Source organism: Gymnogyps californianus, chromosome 16 (assembly GCF_018139145.2).
Source record: "Gymnogyps californianus isolate 813 chromosome 16, ASM1813914v2, whole genome shotgun sequence".
NCBI classification, from domain to species: Eukaryota; Metazoa; Chordata; class Aves; order Accipitriformes; family Cathartidae; genus Gymnogyps; species Gymnogyps californianus.
Genome location: NC_059486.1, coordinates 4446943 through 4466534, shown reverse-complemented (window position 1 = coordinate 4466534; position 19592 = coordinate 4446943). Strand labels below are relative to the sequence as shown.

At 46.1% G+C, this 19592-nt stretch overlaps 3 protein-coding genes across 3 annotated transcripts; 1 reads left to right on the top strand and 2 right to left on the bottom strand.

Annotated features, from left to right (window-relative positions):
* Positions 1 to 57: 57 nt before the first annotated feature.
* GATC (glutamyl-tRNA amidotransferase subunit C) lies at positions 58 to 2530 on the bottom strand (the record flags this gene model as incomplete). Its single annotated transcript, XM_050906881.1, has 4 exons — positions 58 to 997; positions 1380 to 1483; positions 1895 to 2061; positions 2408 to 2530. Coding segments are annotated over 4 exons (450 nt in total), but the record flags the coding sequence as incomplete, so codon positions are not given.
* Positions 2531 to 2696: 166 nt separating this feature from the next.
* Positions 2697 to 4243, top strand: TRIAP1 (TP53 regulated inhibitor of apoptosis 1). Its single transcript, XM_050906888.1, has 2 exons — positions 2697 to 2843; positions 3366 to 4243. Exons 1-2 carry the CDS (start codon positions 2697 to 2699, stop codon positions 3447 to 3449), a joined length of 231 nt encoding a protein of 76 aa, XP_050762845.1. The 3' UTR covers positions 3450 to 4243.
* Positions 4244 to 6266: 2023 nt separating this feature from the next.
* LOC127022918 (cytochrome c oxidase subunit 6A1, mitochondrial) lies at positions 6267 to 7740 on the bottom strand. The gene is made up of 3 exons (XM_050906776.1): positions 7623 to 7740; positions 7102 to 7241; positions 6267 to 6531 (listed from the first exon to the last, which is right to left on the bottom strand). The coding sequence occupies exons 1-3, from the start codon at positions 7723 to 7725 to the stop codon at positions 6445 to 6447; spliced, it is 330 nt and encodes a 109-aa protein (XP_050762733.1). The 5' UTR covers positions 7726 to 7740; the 3' UTR covers positions 6267 to 6444.
* Between the last annotated feature and the right edge of the window lie 11852 nt (positions 7741 to 19592).

Below are 19592 nucleotides of genomic sequence, written 5' to 3'. Positions count from 1 at the left end.
AAATAAAGGTGACAGTGCATATTTAGTTCACTGTGCCAACAGAACAAAAATGCCAAGTTCACAAGTAATTACATTCTTTATTTACAACAAGTTTAGCCACACGAGATGTTTTAAATAACACAAACGAATGCAGTGCTTTATTTGAAATAGAAAAATGGTTTAATCCAGAAAATATTGCCGGTGCCACTACACATACACATCTGGTGGACAAAAATACTTATGGCAAAGATTTTTTTATTTTAGAGCAGCTATTTCTGTGCTTGAAAAGTACTTTCTCAAATTATGTACAACTCCAGGTATTTACTTTGTGAGAATAAAAATACAAAGTGGGAAATAGAAGGTAACCCATAGAGACATAGAGCATAGAGATAAAATGGAAATATTCAGTAGAAGCAAAATATTTGAGTGAATAATCTTCTAGAAGTGCCTTTTCTTCCATAATGAAAATCTGAGTTCTGTCCGTACATCACAGAGATACTCAGCAATGTGACAGACTCCTTCACACCAGACTTTGTTACTTCTGACAGGGTCAGAGCCGGAGTCGAGCTAAAGGTGAGAAACAGGCAAATACAGCCTTCCAACCTCTCTTGTTTTCCTGACAAACTTGTTGAGGAAAAATATAGTGTTCTGGGTTTTTTAATCATTACCTTTTAATGTTCTCTTTAAAGCCTTTAAGCCATTCAGTATCTTAAAGAATAACGTCAAATTCACTTTGCTAAATAAAAGCACTAAGGTCGTCTGTCATGCTGCCTTCCAGCTTCATAAACATTGAATACTTCAGTAGCGCTACTAAACTTTTTACACCTTCCTTCTTCTGTAAATTGTCTTGCAAGTGCTCTTCTTTTGATCAAAATACATGCCAGGGTATTTCAGCTGTGACTGCACAAAACTCAGTTTTCCCAAATAAAATACCGAAACGGCGTTTGGGTTCTGGGCTTTGGCTAAGAGCCCTGCAGAAAAGTCTCTCGTTCTTCTAGCTTTGGTAGAGGGATGTTACCTGATAGAAAACAAAAAGAAAGTGTGAGACCAGCTGTAAGTTACCTTCTGGGTAGTACAACTTAGCACAAAAGTGCTCCTCCAGTTTATTCTAAGTATGTACAGGCAGCTTAAATTTCCTGAGTAAGGAAGGAAAGTAAGTCCTGTCTGACTTCCTGTACACAATCGCTCAACATGTGCAGTAACTTTTAGAGTAAGCTTAGCTTCTGTACTGCTTTTCGACCAGTGGATTGCAGACCGTTTTATACAGATGGCTACAGTTATTTATTTTAGTACTTCCTTATTACTAGCTAGTATTTCTGAAAGTAAATGCAGCTACGGCGGGTTATATTCCTCAGGTTAATTCAAGCAAGATTAAGAGGTTTTTATAAGCAAGACAATACCTGGTGGGGCTACAAAATATTCCTCTACTTTCTCTCTGGCATTTTTCAGCAGCTCTTTCGTGCAGTCGCCTTCTGTAACATCATCTTCTCTGAGATACAGACACCTGAAGAACAAAGATTACTACCCTGTCTTTAAGCTATTCTATGAATATGAAGTAGGAAGTGTGGCTTATCTCTAAACCTGGTTTTGGTCTCAAGTAAGCAGTGAGGCAAGTTATTGGAACATTTTGAAGCAACTAAGACTGCCACTGACAGATATTTGGGGAGCAGCGTGTGCAGATCATTCATGACAAGTAAGATACACAAAGGAATTGGAATTCATCTTTGCTATGCTTACACATAAAGATCATGGGTGCCAATGACATCTTCCTTCCACATAAAACCACGATAAGACTTTTCTGTAAGCAAAGGGGCCAGATGCATAGCCAGGGTGATTCCCAGGAAAAAAAAAAAAGTTACAAAAGCAAATAGTTTGATGCATTAACAGTTAAAAGGAGGCTGCTGTGATTCATTACCTGTCCTCCAGGACTGAATCCATCGGTTCTACGCCATCCGTGTTTACACAATGAAGCTGATCAGCAAACTGGATTGCTTTCTGCAGCCGCTCTACGCCCTCTGAATCACGGAAATCAACCAAGGCCAGGTGTTCCAAGTGATCCAGCACTTCCACCGTCACTTTTTGCTGTACAAAGAGACAAGTACGGACAAAAAAAGGCAAAAGTGAGCAAGTTTAATACAGTGCTACTTTTCTTTTTTTAACTAAAAACTTGTTACATGGCAAAACCCCGAGTTCACATCTGCTGGGACACGTTGATTTCTTCTGCTTTCTTGGAAAATTAATGGAACTCCTATTTTTTCCCCCTTCTAATCTCCCGCCTGGCGAAGGGCAAACCGTGCTGGTGCTCGTTCCGGTAACTCAGCCCGGGGCAGAGGGGGGCCGGCAGGAGGAAGCGCCCGGAGCCGTCTTTCGGGGCTGCTCTCGTCCCTCCCGTTCTCCTCCGGGCGCTGCTCCGGCCGAGCCGCCCTACCTGCGGGGGCGGCCGCTGCTCGCCGTGCTGCCACGCCGGGCGCAGGGGGACCGGTGCAGGGGACGCGGCGGGCGCCGTCAGCACGGCCCGGGCAGGAGGCGGCGGCGGCGGCAGCAGCCGCCCCCCCGCGCCAGCGCCGTGCGGAGCCGGCGGCCGAGGTAGAGCGCCCGCATCGCGCGCTAACGGCGGCGCCCCGGTACGTCACCTCCGCGCGCCGGAAGCGCGTCAGAGCGGCGGCGCGGCCGGCCCGGCGCGGTGACAGGGCGCGGGCGGGCGCTCGGCCGCCGCGATGAACAGTGTGGGCGAGGCTTGCACCGAGCTGAAGCGCGAGTACGACCAGTGCTTCAACCGCTGGTTCGCCGAGAAGTTCCTCAAGGGCGAGAGCGCCGGGGACCCCTGCGGGCAGCTCTTCAAGCGCTACCAGCTCTGCGTCCAGGTGCGTGCGGCCGTCGCGCCTGCCTGCTCACGCTGCCCGGTTTGTTGCCGCTGCTTTGGTACACGAGTACCCTCACGCCGCGCTTAGTTCGGCCTGTTCGCTTTCCGCCCCGAGGGTTCTTCCACCGGACTTACTCTTCTTGCCGCTCTCCTGGTAGCCCCGGGAGGAGCCTCCGCCCGCAGCTGCGCGCCCCAGCGCGCTGCTCCGGATTTTCTCGTCTCCTGTTCCTGTCGGTCGTGACGTGTAATGCTTTATAGGTGTTTCTTGTTGTATTTTTCTCGTTAATGTAACTTCTTAAGCCTGCTGGTTTAGAGGCTGTAGCACGTTTATGTGACAGGATCCAGACTGTAGTTCAGCATGAGTTCTCAGTACATACTTGAGCATCTCTAATGTTGAAAGCTTTATCCAAACCAGTCTTAAGACTACTTTTTCTAGATCATGTTTTGTACCTAAGATTACATCAGTTAGCACTATAAAGATGTGTCAAGTTTAAGTTTTTGGTTTTGTTTTTCTTCTTTTCAGAAAGCGATCAAGGAAAAGGACATACCCATTGAAGGCCTGGAGTTCATGGGCCCAAGCAAAGGAAAAACTGAAAACTCCTCTTGACCTCAGCTGCATGGATGGAGTCACTAATATGAGCCTTTGGACTAAGCAACGCCACCAGGCATACGACTAGACGCCATCCGGATAAGACCTTTGTTAAGCTGCTTTCTAGGAAGCGAGGAATCTTCTCGACTTGTAAAAACAAACAGCCAAAAAAAAAAAAGACTGGATCATGTGGTAACTACTGCCTCCTTTTCAGTGAATTTTGGTGGTGGTTCAGCATCTAACAGCGTGAAAAGCCGTTTGAACTAACTTCCTATTGAATGTACTCTATAATGGGAGAATGCTTATTAGAGTGGGCTGAGATAGTAGTTGCTTTGTGACCGATTTCTATTGCTTATTTATATAACACTTGAAAGTGTTTAAAAAGAATATGAAGGAGGTTGATTTACTTTGTCTTGTCTCTGTGCTGCTGAATTTTGGTGGAAGAAGTTTGTTTTATGTGATCCTGGATGCTGAGGGGCTAAAGCGTTGTTTTGTATCAGCAGCTGAGATGGTATAAAAGCACTCTATTGGACCTGCAATAACTTAGCTAAAATAAATATAACCGAGTTATATTTTGTTCAAGTAGATAACTGTCCAGTAGAATCTGATTGTGACCTCTAGGAGGGACAGAGGTGGCCTGCAACAGAAGCTGAAGACGACACTTTTAATGCAGAGGCTACTTCTTCAGCCTTTTCTGAGGTACTGAAACATTCCTGAGCTTGAATTCTCTCTCCTTTAGCATTACGCGTTCCTGCAGTAAAACTGCAGCGCAGCCCTGGCCGTCCTTTTCCACACTACCACAAAGCACCAGGCTGGCCATGATCACTTTTGCTTGTGGTAGTTAAAGTGTGTGTTGAATGAGGGAAACATTGGGCTGAAGCTTGACAGCTGATAATGTTAGAAGCCCCGGCTGCCGCTTGGGGATCTCACCTACTCACAAAGCTGCTCATGAACTGTGTGTACTTTACACCTAGGAAAGCAAACAAAAGTTATTTGTGCTGGCTTGTAAACTACAGAAACGCTTGCAGCAACTAGAAAAAGGGTGTTTGGAAGAGAAGCAAGGGATCAGGATCCATCCCGTCCAGTGGCCCTGTGAGCACTGTGGCAGGGGAAGAGATTTCTGTTGATCCTCATACAGAGATAGGGAAAAGCTGTCCCCTCTCATTACACCAACACAGGTGAAAGAGTAAAAAATATTATGGCCTGGGGATGAAAGAGAAGTCAACTTCTTAATTCTCCTAGAATTACAGTGAGGAAAAAAGTGAGCTTTACTCTCTTTGCTTTTAAGCACTACCTGAAGGATCATTCAGAGGTTTTACTTTTTTTAGAAATTTAAATAAAAGGTGCAGTTCTCAAACATAATAGCTGGCTTGTCTGCACCACAGCCCCTGAGTCATGTCCCCAAACAGTGAGAGTAGTGTGGGACTTATGCAGAAGATCAGGAACTGGAGCAGACTGGGGCCATCGTTCCCCATGTCTTCAGCGATGGCCTAAACACGTCAGCTGGAGCGCAGTCAGGTAGCCTGGGTCAGCCACGCTCCTGTTCTCAGGTGCATGAGACGGGTAGTAAAATGGCAGTACGGGGATTAAATGTAGTACTTAAAAAACAAGCTGTTGACACTTAAACTGCTGGGTCACTCAGGTATAAATAAAAATAGTAAGTTAAGGGAGAGGTCCTTCTAAGAGCACTGTAAATAGCATTTTGGGGACTGTCAAGTATGCAGCTTTTTTTTTTTTTAAGGAATAACACGTACAACCAGTTCACTTTTCTATGATCTTCATGTAGGAATAAATGTAGTGTGATTGTGTCAGTTAGCTTTAGAACAACTGTGCCCATCGATGCCTTGTTCTGTGCTTTTAACACAGAAAAGCTTGTCTTAGCAGTCATTTTACCAGTATAAATTGCACTGAAATGTGGGGAAGGGTGTCCCGTAGCACCCACTTTGAGATTCTCATTTGCCATCCATCACTCCTTTCAGCAGCAAGATGCCAATTCAGCTGCTGCACTTTTCCTTTTGGGAAAACCAGTATTAATGACAGCTAAGACATAGTGCTCTCTCTCATACCATGCAAAAAAATATAAAAGTTGCAGAAAGAATTGGAAAATGGTTGACTTGCAGAGAGGAAAAACTTCAAAATTAATATTGTACTGGAACAGACTCAGGGCTTTAGAGTTGACTTAACTATGGAAGATAATTAAGCTCTTCTAGGTTAAGAAGCTTCTGAGTGACACAGTATACATTATATACATTATATAGACATATGCAGTGGAACAAAAATTGTGTTTTCATTTGTAACACCTGTACGAGAGACTTTCTACAACCAGACTGCAGCTTTATGAAAAGCAGAGTTGTGAGCAACACACGTGCTGATATACTAGAAAATCTGAGAGCTGAAGATGAACATTGTGAAGGCACACAGAGCTTAATTAAACATCTTTGCTGCCAATCCCTCTCCCAGAAGGGGCTAAGAGAGAATTGCCTTCATGACTGTTAATAAATACTGCAATAGCCGATTATGGAGAGTGTGCTTCAGTATATACTGAATTTTAATCTACAGTGTTAGCCTGATACCTCTTCATCTGGCTGTGAGCTGTGGGTTTACAGTGATCAGTTAAACCAGACATGAAGAATATGAAATTGAGTCATGTCCTACGCTGAGTGCGTTCCTGTTGCTAGCATTACCAGATACAGGAGCAGGTATTAACATTCAGGCAGTCAAACCCCTTTGCTCCTGCACTGTAGCCTGTGGGAAGCCTCAATGTTTTAAGCAAACACTGAACTAAAGAACTTCTAAGGATTCAGATTAACAAAAAAGTCAGATCCTAAATTCAAGTTCAGAGTTGTTTATTTGAAGGACCTCTACAGAAGTACAGACAGAGGCCACAAGGCCATTCAGTTTCGTCGTAGAAGGAATGTGGAGTTTCTTAAACGATGGTTCCCTAAATGATGGTTCCCACACAACATTCTGGTCCAAGACGGGAAGAGCCAAAGTTCTGGCTGTGGTCAGGATCTTAGTTTTCATCTTCATAACCGGTTGGGAGAGCATTAACATGGGGGTTGTGGAATAGAGTTTTGTTCCCGTCACCCCAGGGGAAAGGCTGTCGAAGCAAGAAAGGAAATAAGCCACTGGCAGCTAACTGAACGATCTATACAGCACAGGAAAGCAACAGCAATATGGATCAAACGATGGGCTGATGAATTAAGCAAGTTGGCATCTGTTCCTGGGCTGCAGGAAGCAAGAGTTGGAAAACAGTCTCCCTTAGCTGGGAGCCACTGTCTCTAGACAACAAGATCTTTGCTCTTGCTTAAACGTCAACTGTGCTATACTATGAGGACCCCAGTTTTGAGAATTTGGGATCTCCTCTGTTAGCTTTTAGATCTGTATTAGTTTAAGGTAAGTACAGCAGCTCTAGGACCAAAATGTTTTTCAGCAAGACATTAGCAGGATTACTTGGGGGTGGGAAGGCCTGCGAATACAACGGGTACTTCATCTGAGCTGTGAGAAACTCTTTTGCTGCCTCAGAAACAAAGCCATGAGTTAAGATCATGGTTTCGTACGCAGCACCTCATGTAGTAGACAAGAAAGCAAGAGATGCTGTAGTAATCTCAGATGAAGTTCTGCCATCATAGAAAAAAAGAGGGCCTTTAAACAGAGCAGGCGAACGTACCTTGGTCCTGATCCGGAGGTGAGCGTAAGGGACAAACTCGGGTCTCTCGTGCTCATGCTTTCCTTTCAAGTAGCAGTTCAGCATGCAAACGCCAACCCCGGGCAGAGCCACGATGAAGGTCAAGAGCTTCCACAGGCGGGCTAGTAGGAAGTGTTACGTGAATTAGAACAACAATCACCATTTCCCTTAGCGTTAGAGACCTGAGAGCATGTTAAACGCAATTAGTACATTAATGAGGAATTACACTCCATGCCCCTCACCAGAGCGCGGGTCTCCCTCCCTGTTTTTAGCGGGGAGACGAGAGAGCTCCCCTCTCTTGCGGGGATCCTGGGCTCACGGTTCAAGCCACAGCTCTCCCGGGGAGGCCGCCGCCCCTCGCCAGGGCTCACACCGCCGGCGCCTGCCGAGCGCCCCAGTTCCGCGGCGCAGCCCCGCTCGCCGCAAAGGGCAGCGGCTGTCAAGGGCAGCGGTGCGCCGGCCGCGGGCCCCGGCTACGCCCTCGCCCCGAACAGCCCCGTTACCTCCGCCGCCCTCGTGAGCCACGGCCGACATGCTCCGCCCCGGCAGGGAGCGCGGGGCGGCGGCGCCGAGCAGCAGCCGGGAGACCCTTCCGAGCGCCGCCATGGCCTCAGCGTCCGCGGGCACCCACCGGAACCGGAACCGACGGCGGCCGGCAGGGGACACGGCAGCTGCGCGCGCCACCGCCCGCCCGGTCCGAGCATGCGGACTGCGCTCCGACCGCGAGCCTGACCTTGAGCGGCGGCGGGCTGAGGCCGCCTTGCTGCGCATGCGCCATCGCTGAGGGGCGGGGGAGGGAGGAGCCGTTAGTGACGTAGCGGCGCGGTGTGTGGTTTAAGCGGGGGAGGCGCCATTTTGGTGCCCGGCGGTGGGGGTGGTGTGTAGCTGGGCAGGGTTGGGGGAGGCTGCCTTGTGAGCGGCCCCGGAGCTGTGGGGACAGGCAGGGTGTGGGAGAGCGCTGGGCACGTCCCAGGCGTAGGGGACCGAAGGGCTCCTCGGACGGGGCTGATCTAGAGCCGCGGCAGCCATGAGGGGAGCGCGAGCAAAGGAGCTTGGTGCTTTGGAGGGGGCTGCAGAGGGGCCCAGGGGCCGTCAGGGGCACAGAGAAGGGGGTCTGCAGTGGGGTGGCTGGCAGTGGTTTGTGCTGGCTTCTACTGGGTGTTGAAGGGCAACACTGGGTGGGACATGTGACAACACAGCTCTCCAGAGCAGAAGGAAATGTACTGATCTGTGGCATCGTGCACAGAGAAAGTTGAGGAGGGATGTCTCCCAGTGTGGGTGTCCATGAGTGAGTGTCAGAGACTCTGTGTTCAGTGTAGGTGGCCTAGGAGACAGCCGTAGCATCCTATGTAGAATTTCCTGGCAGTGAAGTGATTCCACAGCTGAATTTGAGTTTCTTTTCTGCAGCAGCAGAGAAGGGCTGTTGGATTTGTTAATGTGACTTTTTCACATTAGGGACAAATCCCGTCACTAGGATATAAAAACTGTTTGAATCATGACAGTAAAAAGATGTTTGTCATTAATGAAGTGCAGTTTTGCAACCACTAATGTGTTTTTAATTATGTGGATTCCTGGGATGATTCTGCTGAAATAATAACATCACTTGAATAAACACAAGATCTCCAGAAAAAAAAAAATTAATCATAATTAATTTGCAAATACCTAGATTCTGTTTTATTTTAATTCTTCTTTGGAGCCCAATGGTTGGCTGTTTGACCTTTGGTAGAAGCCATGTAGATGGAAAATACATTTTCAAACACTTAAAACCTTGCAGTAAAATGAGAGGACTCCTGTAGTGGATGTAGAGACTGGAACAGACAGAGTGGGAAAGCAGAGAAGTTGGGGCTTTCAGGAAGGGTTGGTGGTAAGGTCTGGTCTGTGAGTGAATGACGATGAAGGAATTGTATTTTCCTCCTAACAAGGTATGTTTGTTCATGGAAGAAGAAGGAGGAGGTTTGTCATACGAAACGGGCATCTGTGAAAGGTGAAGAAGAGCTGAAGGAAAGTGCAAGAGCTCCGTCCTGGTTTGGGATTATGTTATTACGCAGTGCTGCTCTGGCCAGGGGTAGTGCAGGCTCACATTTCACCTTGGTCCCATGAAACTGATCACTTTTCTGTTGGCAAGGCCAAAGCATGTAGCGTGGCTGAGTCGCTGTTACAGCACAGTTGTTAGATGGTAGGGACCTGTGTTTGCTGCTGGGGAGTGTGATTTCCCTTTTTCACTTGGACCAGGGCTTGTGTCCAAATTTACTGTAGCATATAGGAACGGTAAGATGGCTGGGATCTTGGAAGGCTGTTGTGAAACATACCTTGACATAAAAATATTGCTCAGGTGTTTATGTTTACTGTATCTTTGCTGTTTAAACTGTTAATAAGTACCTTGGTTTGTTTGTTATTCTCTTTATTTTTTAAATCACAAATACCTCTTACAGTGATTTGCCTTCATATTCTTTCATTTAATAAATCATTTTAAGAACAGTCTTGCTTCCATACTGAAAGGAAAGGTTATTCCCTGGTGTCATTGTGTGTACCTACAGAAGTGTTCTTCTGTCTTCATCGATGTGATGCATTTTGTACAGTACAGACCCGAAACCACTGCAGCTCACCGTGTGCACGAACACCTGCTTTGCTGAATGAGATTGGGAACTATGTCATGAAGTTCTTGTCCACATTGGAGGTAGATTTTGCCTTTATCCAACTGCATCCTTTAGATTCAGGCTTATGAGATATGTAATATCTGACTCTTTTTAAAAGGAATTTGCATGTGACTTTTCTTGGGAACAGAAGATACAAGAATTATTTTGTATGATATTTAAGTGATGAAACCAAGATTAAGTTCTGTATCCTAAAGCAAATTACAGTGTTGTTTTTATAGCAGGAGCTACGTAAACAAAACTACTCTTGCTTCTAGCAAAAAGAACTGTAAGTAAGCAATAGACACTAGTGTTTACAAAGGAGAGAAAACAAAAAAGGATTAGCAAAACAAGAAGCAAACTTCTGTCTAGGATGAGGAAAGCAGCATAAAGTGGTACTCTCTAAAATAGAAAGAATTTGTGAGCTGTGCTACTGCAGTAGCCTCAAAAGACAACATGCAAGCGCTCAGCAGCAGGTGAGAGCAGCCAAGGTGTGCTTCTCCCTAGTTCTCCCTGACACCTTCACTCCTCTGACAGTCTTGAAAATGCTCTTCAGAGTAGAAAATGCTCACAGAGAGCAGTATGTAGTAGTGGTGACTCTTAGCACAGCTGCCCCAGGTTAAAAGAAGTTCCTTGTGAGCACTTCTTCCACCCATGGAGCTCCAGGGGGCTCGCAGAGAGGAACTGAAAATGGGGTTCAGGTCTGTCCTGAACCTGAGTATGGTCACAGTCCGAGTTACGGTGATTTCAGATGGAACTTTCTTAGGCTTTGTCATCCCAACAGCTGTGATTAATCTTACTAGGTGTGTCAGGAGTCTAATGGGTCTGATTCACCTCTTCTTTAAATGTGGTGTAAATTGGGAGTGATTGTGGGAAGACACAAAAGATTCCACGTGAAAAACTTCTTCTAGTTGAGAGAGACAGGTATTTGAAGAAACCTAGATATTTTAAAAAATATTGTGAAGAATGTTTTGATATAGTTGTATGAAATATGTTTAACTGTGCAATATGTAATGGTTATTGTCACTGTGGTGATTGCAGTCATCCTGACAGCATGTGTTTTTACAAAGGTGTGGGGAAAATATCGGTGAATGAACAATCAGCTCTGCCACTGGCTCAATAGCTCTGTCTGGATTATTGACCTGTGGCATGGGAACCCCCCTTTGCGCTCAGTGGTATGCACTACTGCCTTGCAGAAGGGACTTAATGTGAGTTTTTCCAAAGCTGATTTATTTGAGGGCCTATAGCTTGATTTAGAAACTAGCTTATCACCTTTAAAAATCTGGTCCTAAATCCAACATTTTGAGGAAGTTTCAACATGTACGCTTTTCCAAAAGATCCATCATCCTGGGAGCCTTCTGAGTGCAGAAATGCTACAAAATTAGCTCTGAAAAAGGAAAAGGGAAAAAAAAATCAAGTGCTGGTAGCCAGTCACTTTGAGAAAGCAGTTTTCAGTGTGGTGGTGGGACAGGTGGAGGTCAGGCCGGAACTCCTGTAATCTGACTTGGCTACCCAGTAAATGTCTCCTGTTGGGTATGCAGCAGTGACGTGCAGCACTTGATTTGAACACTTTGGATTGTATCGCTGTTCAGTTTAGCAAAATTTGAACGATTGCAGTGAGCTGGTGTTCAGTAGAGGTGGAATTGACTCGCTAAGCTGAAAAAGAATGTCTATAGCACAAAATAAATCTTGGGTTTATACGTACTAAGCACAGAAATCCTTGTGGAGGCAGGAAGCTTTAGCCTTCAGGTAATGGCCCTAAAAGTTAGTGAGTTTTGAGATAGAGATTCCATTGTAATTCAATCGAAGGCTGCTTTCCAAAGACTCGTCTTTCACCTTTCTTTTTCTTATTTTTCCTAGCTGCAGTGGTGGCTAGCGGAGAGAAGAGGACACGGATAACAGCGTGAATCACTGATGAGATGCGATTTATGAAAGCCTTCGGTACCGTCAGCTGGGGCCGGAGGCTCTCAGAGCAATGCCGGACTGGCCCGCCTGGTGGCAAACTGCTTTCACTGGAAGTGCCTCTGCGTTTAGGAGGTTTGGGAACAACAAACGTGCTCACTGGGATTTCAGACTGTAATCTCGTCTCTGTGCATTTTCAAGTTTTCAGGGACCTGCTCATCCCTCTCGAATAGCAATGTTTCCTCCATCAGATACTGTCTTAACAAACACGGAGTCCGTGCTGCAGATAGCGTCTGTGTCTCAAACTTCACAGAGTTTCTGGGGGGTTCTTCACCTTCTCCCTGTAGTCCTGGAACTGCAGAAATCAATATTCTGCCATCTGTAAATCCTTTGTTCCCCTTTTCACCAGGGCTTTATCAGCTTTGTAAGTGAAGGAGGGAGGGGGGAAGAGGGCGTTGAGAGAGCCATTGTCCTTTCTCTCGGGAATGATCTGGAAGTACTATGCAAATCTTCATTTGAAGACCCTGGGAACTGGGGGAGGGCTTTAGCTGCGAGCTCAGTAGGAGGGGAGCTCTGCATCCCTGCTCACACACTCCTGCCTAGTGCAAGGAGCTGGGAAGAGTTTTTTGAACTGGCAGAAGAGACATTTTGTGCTTTGTGCGCTTCTGTGAGGCTTTGCACTCCTTATGTCTCCTGCTTTGTGCTTTTTTTCTGCCTGCTTCTTCTACATGTTTGCATAAGAATTGGGTAGGGGAGAGATCTAAGAGCTGCTATTAGCAGTGATGAAGTCAGAACGTTGCAGGGTGCAGCACCCCTCCCTGCCTCGCACCCTGGAGTCTCCCACCAAGCAGCGGTGCAGCTCCAGTGGTGCTAGCACATGTATAGCCCGACTGCTGGCATTAGCATAGGGCACAGACACGGTTTCAGTAAGCAAATGATTCAGCTGGTAAGGAGCGGTGGAGTAAAATAGTTTGCAGTTCTCAAATTATCACGTTGTAGCCAGGTCTTAAAAAGTCTCCTCTTATGGGGGCAAAGACTCACAGACCAGTACCTGCTTTATGAAACCCTGCCGTCTGTCCTGGCTTGCCTCAGCGCTCTGTGTCACCTGTTTTGTATTAGGGCAGGGTCACACTAACTGCCAGTTTCCTGGAAGCTGTGTAGGGTCCTTCTTAGGCCTCACGGAAGGGGAAATATCTGGACTGCGTAGACACATGGGTGAACAGGACACGGGGGGGGAGAGTACAGATTCATATCTAGGCATTTTTGTGTTTATAAGCTACTGTAAAGGCAGTCATAGTCTTTTTGATTTTCTGATCATTTTCATGGCATCAGTCCCATTGTTTATTTTTCAAACTTTGAGGGGTTTTGTGTTCCAACAAACTAAGAATTACTTTCGAACAATGACAGCCCTGGAAAATGCAACACTATTCTCTCTCTCCTGGGCAGCTGAGAAGATGCAGCCTTTTAAAAATCTCACCTTCTGTCAAAGCCGTAGGAACACATGCCATGAGACCTGATTCTCTGTTATGTCCCGTGTTACATCCAAAGCAATGTCAAACACTAGTGTTTCGTTCTGCAAGTACTTCACTGCTTTGTAGGGGGAAAGTGCATCAGAAGCATACTCTCATGCACAAATGGGTCTAAATCTGCTCTCATTTTTTTCATGTGTAACTCTAGAGTGACTCAGCTGACTTGGGTGAATGTCCCCTGAAACCCTGCTAGCTGGAAACCAGCCTGGACATGCCCTCTCGCTCCTGTAAGTGCTCCCACTACCTGTGCACCCTCGTGCATCCATGTAGATGCTTTTCTGAGTGCACTTGTTTGCGTGCAGGCTGGTGTATGAATGCACATTCTTCTCACCCACTCTTCACATATGCATGCAAACACACACGCATTCTCAAGTGCACACATCCATTCCCTTTCTCTCGTATACATTTGCGCACATACACAGACCTTTTTGAAAGCTCCTGTTTTCAGAAAGGTTTTATTTATAGGTCCTGCCTGGTTGTGAATGTGAAAGGGAGAAAGCCCCTCAGAGGGTTCCTTTCATGTGTAAATAAGCCTAGGCTGAGAGCATTGGGGTCACTGAGAGGAGGATTTCACTCTTAATTACTCAGAGAGAAAGCAGGCAGGGGACTTTCTCAAACTAATAGCGTTGTTCTCTGCTGGGGAAAGCAGCTTGAGACGCCCAAGTTTGTCTTGCATCAGACTTCGGGCTCTGATTCACAGGCCTTTTCTGCCAGTAGCAAGAGCTGGTGTCTATGTGGCATTTGGAACAAACAGTTCAGCCTCCAAACCAGCTTACTTAAAGATGGTTATGTTCATTCTGATAATTGGGTGTTCTTTGGAGACCAATGGAAGAAATGACCTAGTTTGCTTTATTTTTATGCCACTTTTATTGAAAAATTATGTTAGTCCGTGCTGCGTATATCTGTGACTCCATCTGAGGACCTCAGTATTCTTCCAGACCTGAAAGCTCCCACCTCTCTGCCAAGTAGAAAAATGTTATTGTCTAGAGATCAGTCCAGTGAGCAGGGCTCTGAACTTGGACTTAAAACCAGCACTGAATTCCCAGTTCAGCCACTGAATGCCTTTGTGACCTTAGCTGTGAAACGGAGTAATCTTCTCTCTAGAATGGGGCTGTTAAGAACAAAAGTCAATATGGATTGTGATACTCTTGGTAATAAGGCTGCGAGTGCCAGGGTAAATGTGGGTGATGAGCATGTCTGAAGGGATGTGTCTTTCTCCTGGATTCCCCTGCTGAAGTAGCATTGTCGCCTTTCATCCATCCACACAAAACTGAGTCTGGAAATGTACTGCAGAGATGGGAACACCTCAGTCACAAGCCACTCGGTTCTCTACAGGAACCGCAGGACCTGCTTGTACAACCGTACACTAATACAAAGTGCAGCTGCAACGTGCAGCTGTCAGTAGTTGCAGGGAAGAGATCTGTGTTGTCCAGTGCACGCACACATGCAAGCAAGTATATTTCTTAACTTCAGTTGACTTGGTTAAATTTACATCCTCTCATCTGTACCTCCTTTTCATATGGCCTCTGCTTTTCTGGATAGGAAATAAATGCTTTGAGGGCTGAACATTCCCAGCCTCTGCACAAACAGCCCCATGGAGCCCTGATACAGGATTCTTGAAGCTGCGTTCGTTCAGCTTGCCTGGGAAGGCAGAGGTTTTACTCTGGGAGCACCTGTTTGAGGAAGCTCGCAGTAGTGGTGGGGGCCATTGGCAGATGAGGTCAGCATTCTGAAGTGTCTGCAGAGGTCAGAGAGAAATGAATGGGTCATTTCTTTTGCAAATGAAGAGCTGCAGCCTGGAGCAGCCTTAGCAGAGCCCAGCATGTGGGTCCAGGCTGTTCCTTTTATGAGCTGATGGAAATGGGGCCCAGAAGGACTTCCCTGATGGAGTTCTGTCACAGCCTTTGTTATCTTTGCCTCCTGCAGCATGCACTGGGCATAGAATATGGATTGGGGGCTATCCTGGCTACCAGCACAGTCAAGAGGATGAAGGCTTTATGGCTGCATAGAAAACCTAAGGCTGCAGGGTATCCTTATTGCCATTCCACGAGGAAAATCTTGTTTTAAGATGTAGAACACATGTTTCTTTCTGCTTTAGTGCTCCTTTTTACCCAACCTACACTAAAATGAGTAAATCCAAGGGCTGCTTTAAAATAATGCACATAACTGGGTAACAGGGGTTAAAAAGCCTGGATTCTATTCTTCGTTCTGGTGGTAAATTGTCAGTTACTTTGACAAAGGTCTATGAATGCCTTATGCCTCACTTTTTCTGTAAAACACTGAAGAATGGTAGTGTATTCCTTTTTCTAAAACATTTTGAGCATTTGGGGTACAGAGTGCTTTATATATGCAAAATGTTGCTGTTAGTAGCACCGTCAATGAAATCTTTTTGTATACTGTATGCAACAATGTTACTTTCTCTGAATTGTTGATTTAGAATTAATTTTATGTTATATAAACAATGTCAGTTCTGTCTTGCCATTTGCTCTTTTGCTTCTTTGCAGACCACCAGGGAACTTCTTTTGCTGTGACATCGTAATGGGAGGTGGAGACACCTCGAGGAGAAGGTCGAAACAGACAACAGCAATTACAGTCAATAACATCTATGACTTGAGGAAAATCTTGCCTCAATTACAGGTTTGTGTGTGATCTGTGCGTGCCATCTTTCCTATGTGCAGGTATTTAAAATAAGGCAGGACATGGAAATAACTGTTTCCCTTGTAGGAGCTCTAGGAACAGCTTCCTATTATTAATGTCTTTTCACAGCCTCAGATAGAGTAGGGCAGGGTGGGAGTTTTAAGGGGAAGGCAGCTAAGGTTGCAGTAACTGTGCTCAGGGTTTTTCCTCACTGCTGTGATGTTACAGCCATGACAAGCAGCTAGAAGATAGATCAGTCCTGGGACTGCCAGAACTTGCACTAAAGAGGAAAATGAACTTAGGTTTAAATTTTATTTTTCAACCTCTGCTATGTGTGAAGGATTGCTTTTTATGGCTTTTATCTCCATTTTCCTTTAGAAACCTTAGGAGGGACTGTCCACCGTTCAAATCTGTTTTGATGTGTTTTAAATGCATGATATGGAGCAGAGCCACTCTCAGTAGGTTGCAGAAAGAGGACGTAAAATCATAACATGCCTTCGGAGGGGTAAGCGTGTTCTTTATTTCCTAGAAGCATCAGCCAGGTTTACACCACTTTGTGTAAGAAAAGCTGCAAGAGAAAATGAATGTTTCTGAGGGCTCAGGGACAGTTTCATGTTTGGGGTAAGGCTGAGGTTAGCCATGGAGCCTGTGTCCAGGCAGTAATTTGACAGCAGACATGGGCACACAGTAATGCAGTCTCTGAAAATCACAGAAGCCTGCTGAGTTATTGTGAGCTGGAGGAGCTTTTCTGTTTGTGGGCACATGGGTCTGCCTGCCTCACATTGTGCAGACATAACTGAGACATAAAGGAGGCTGGCAAATTGCAGAACACTGATGGAAGGGGGGACAGGGGGCTGAAGAAGAAAAGTTAAGAGTTTGTAGACAAAGGGCTCAAGCCTAGTTGTGAATTCCTGGCAGGTAGTTGGCCTTTAAATGAAAGCATTTGTCAAGTAACGTACTGATTTAATGTGGGAATTGGATAGATATCTGCAAAGGTTTTTGCACCCTGTTTGCAGTGTGATTACAGGAGATGTTAACAGAGAAAGCAGTTTTACTTTCTACCAAGGTGTGTATTTTTTCATGTACCTAAACTATATAGGGCAGGCAGTATAGATGACATCATGCAAAGTGACCCACAGATGACACTATGGGGTATGGGCATATAATGTCCCCACAGATTATGACTGATTGTACATAAGGCATATAACTTGCTTTCCTTCTGGTAGTACCCCACCATACTGTGAGCATCATTGTTGGGTTATCCAGGGCCTTGCATCAGCCGCACTTTGCTGCACCTGGCTGATGGTCTATATCCCCTGTCCCACAGACCCACTCCTGTTTTACCTGGGCAATGCGCCCTACTCAGCATTTCCATTACGAGCAGCACCTTTCCTGGACCCTACGTTATCTCCTTTCACTGCACTGGGACCTCAGTGTCACGATGTAGTTGCTTGGCTGTACTCAGCAGTGGCTGTGATCAGACTGCACGTCCGTGCTGTGCCTGTCACCGAACTGATGGAACAGATGCATTCCACAGAGCACAGCCAGCAACTCCTCTCTGGTCAGTGCGTATCCCCTTTTTGTGCCTGTCAGGACTCTGTTAGGGAGTGTAACAGGCTCTGCACGGCAGGTTAGTAGGCAGTCCCCCTACACTTCCCCCAGTATCCCACCACAGCTCTAGCTGATGCAATGGGTTGTAGTATTTTGAGATTGGTCTCTCATTTTAAATTATTTTTTTTTAAACTTTCAAAAGCCTCTTCTTGACCCTTGAAGCATTCCTGTGCTGGAGCCTTGTGAATTAATTGCCAAGGACTCACAAGTTGCTGATAGATGCTTGCAGAAACTAGCTACTTGGTTGGCCATTCCTGTAAATCATTGGACTCTTCATAAATTTCATTCTGGGCTTTTCCTTAAAAGCCCTCTCCCAAACTGGACACAAGACAATGGACACCAGCAGGCACAACTCCCAGTGACTAGGATATTGTCACATATCCAAAAGCCTAGTGGGAGGAGCAGACATTAGGTCTGAATTCATCCTGGCAGGGAGATTCGGCTGAGAGAGGAGGAAAAGAAGGTCAGAGGCAGCTCCAAGGAAACGGCTTTGGTTTAAAATGTTTCATTAGAGTTTTCACACTGGAAATATAAAGTACAGGAATACAATTGCTTGGCAGAGGAACCACATTTAGTGACAGTCCTGTATACATTCAGTTCTCTATACAGAAGGAGACAAAATATCCCTGGCCATCTCAGCAAAATTACAGGTCCCTCTTGTAAATGTGACTTTTTTTCTAAAATAGCTTACATAATCTGGAGAAGTTTTTTTATCAATATTGATAAAAGATGTTCTTTTTCCTGTAGACCATTGCTGTCTGCTGTAGCCATGCAGCCTTTGCAGGGCAGACTAGCTTTATCTAAGCAGTGTATCAGTGTCAGTCCAGCTGGGAACACTATTGGGATGCTCACCTCACATTGTTTCCCTTCTCCTCTGTGTCTGTCTTTGATTTTTCCTGTTGTAACTCAGTAAGATAATCACAGTCACCCTTTTCCAAAGGGTTAGTCTTCCCCTTGGTGATTTGACAAGCTCCTTTTTTGAAGATAGTTCTTACCTGCCACTTGAGCTTTGTCGCCTCAGGATGTTTTGCCTCCTCATGTGGGCAGGTTGTGAGTGTGGACTGGCGCACATACCTGCGAGATCTAGCCAATGCAGGGTTATGTCAGATGTCACCAGTGAGGAGGTAGGAAATGGGATGCCAGTGTGTCTCATCTGCTTTCTTCTTTTGAGACATAGCTTGACCAAAGAACTGAACAGTTGAAACATTACAGAGGAGTATGTCGTGTGGATAGATTTTTTTTTATGGGAAGCCAGGATTAGTTTACATTTGTTTTTTTCTGTTTTAAGTTATAGGTGAAAAACTTGGAGGGGCTTTGTCATTACATCCCAGTGGCAGTTTTAAATTTACTCTGGCTTAGAAAGAAGTGCTTCCCAACAGACTGGCAAAACAAAAGCACACATACACTGCCCTGCAAAGGTCATTCCTGACTGGACCCTGAAACGGCTGAAGTACTGATTGTCAGTCTTTCACAGTGCCAGCCCCCGTGGCATGTTTGTACCCAGGTTCTTTTGTCAGCACTTCAAATAATTTTTATGTTCTTCACTGACTGTGCTGGGCAGCATGTTGTCAGGGCTCTGGGTACACTAGCTGACTCTGCAACCTCTTCCCCCTGTCCTACAGGTTTGGCTGCCTATGTTCAAGGTCTGCCCTGATATGGTGGAGTGTAACCTGGGATCAGAGTGCTGTGAAAAGAGCTGTGTGCCAAAGAGCTGAGAGAAGCCTGCTCGGGCCTCCCCACTTCCCTTGGGAGCCACAGCACAGAGCTGCCCTTGTCCTCGGTCCTCGCCTGGGGTAGACTGTAGGGGTGTCTGTGCCTGGCTGTGGATCTTGCTGATCCTGACCCTGACTTGCTGACTTGACTTTCTGGCTTGGCCTCAGACCTGGCTCATCCCTTTGGGCTTGTCTGATGGTCCTTGGGCTCCTGGCTAAATGTGGTTACTGTCACCGGACCTGCTCCGCTCTTCTTGCTTGGTCACTGTGGCACTGCGCCCCTTTACACTGAGGTCCTGTCTCTGCCGGCCTCGCTGTCAGCCCGGCTTGCCTTTGCTCCTCGTGCTCCCCAAACTCCTCTGCAGCTGCTGCACTGCCCTGCTCCTGGCATTGGCCACAGCCTTTTAGAGACAGCATCTCCGTCTGTCTGAGAAATAAGAGAGTAAATG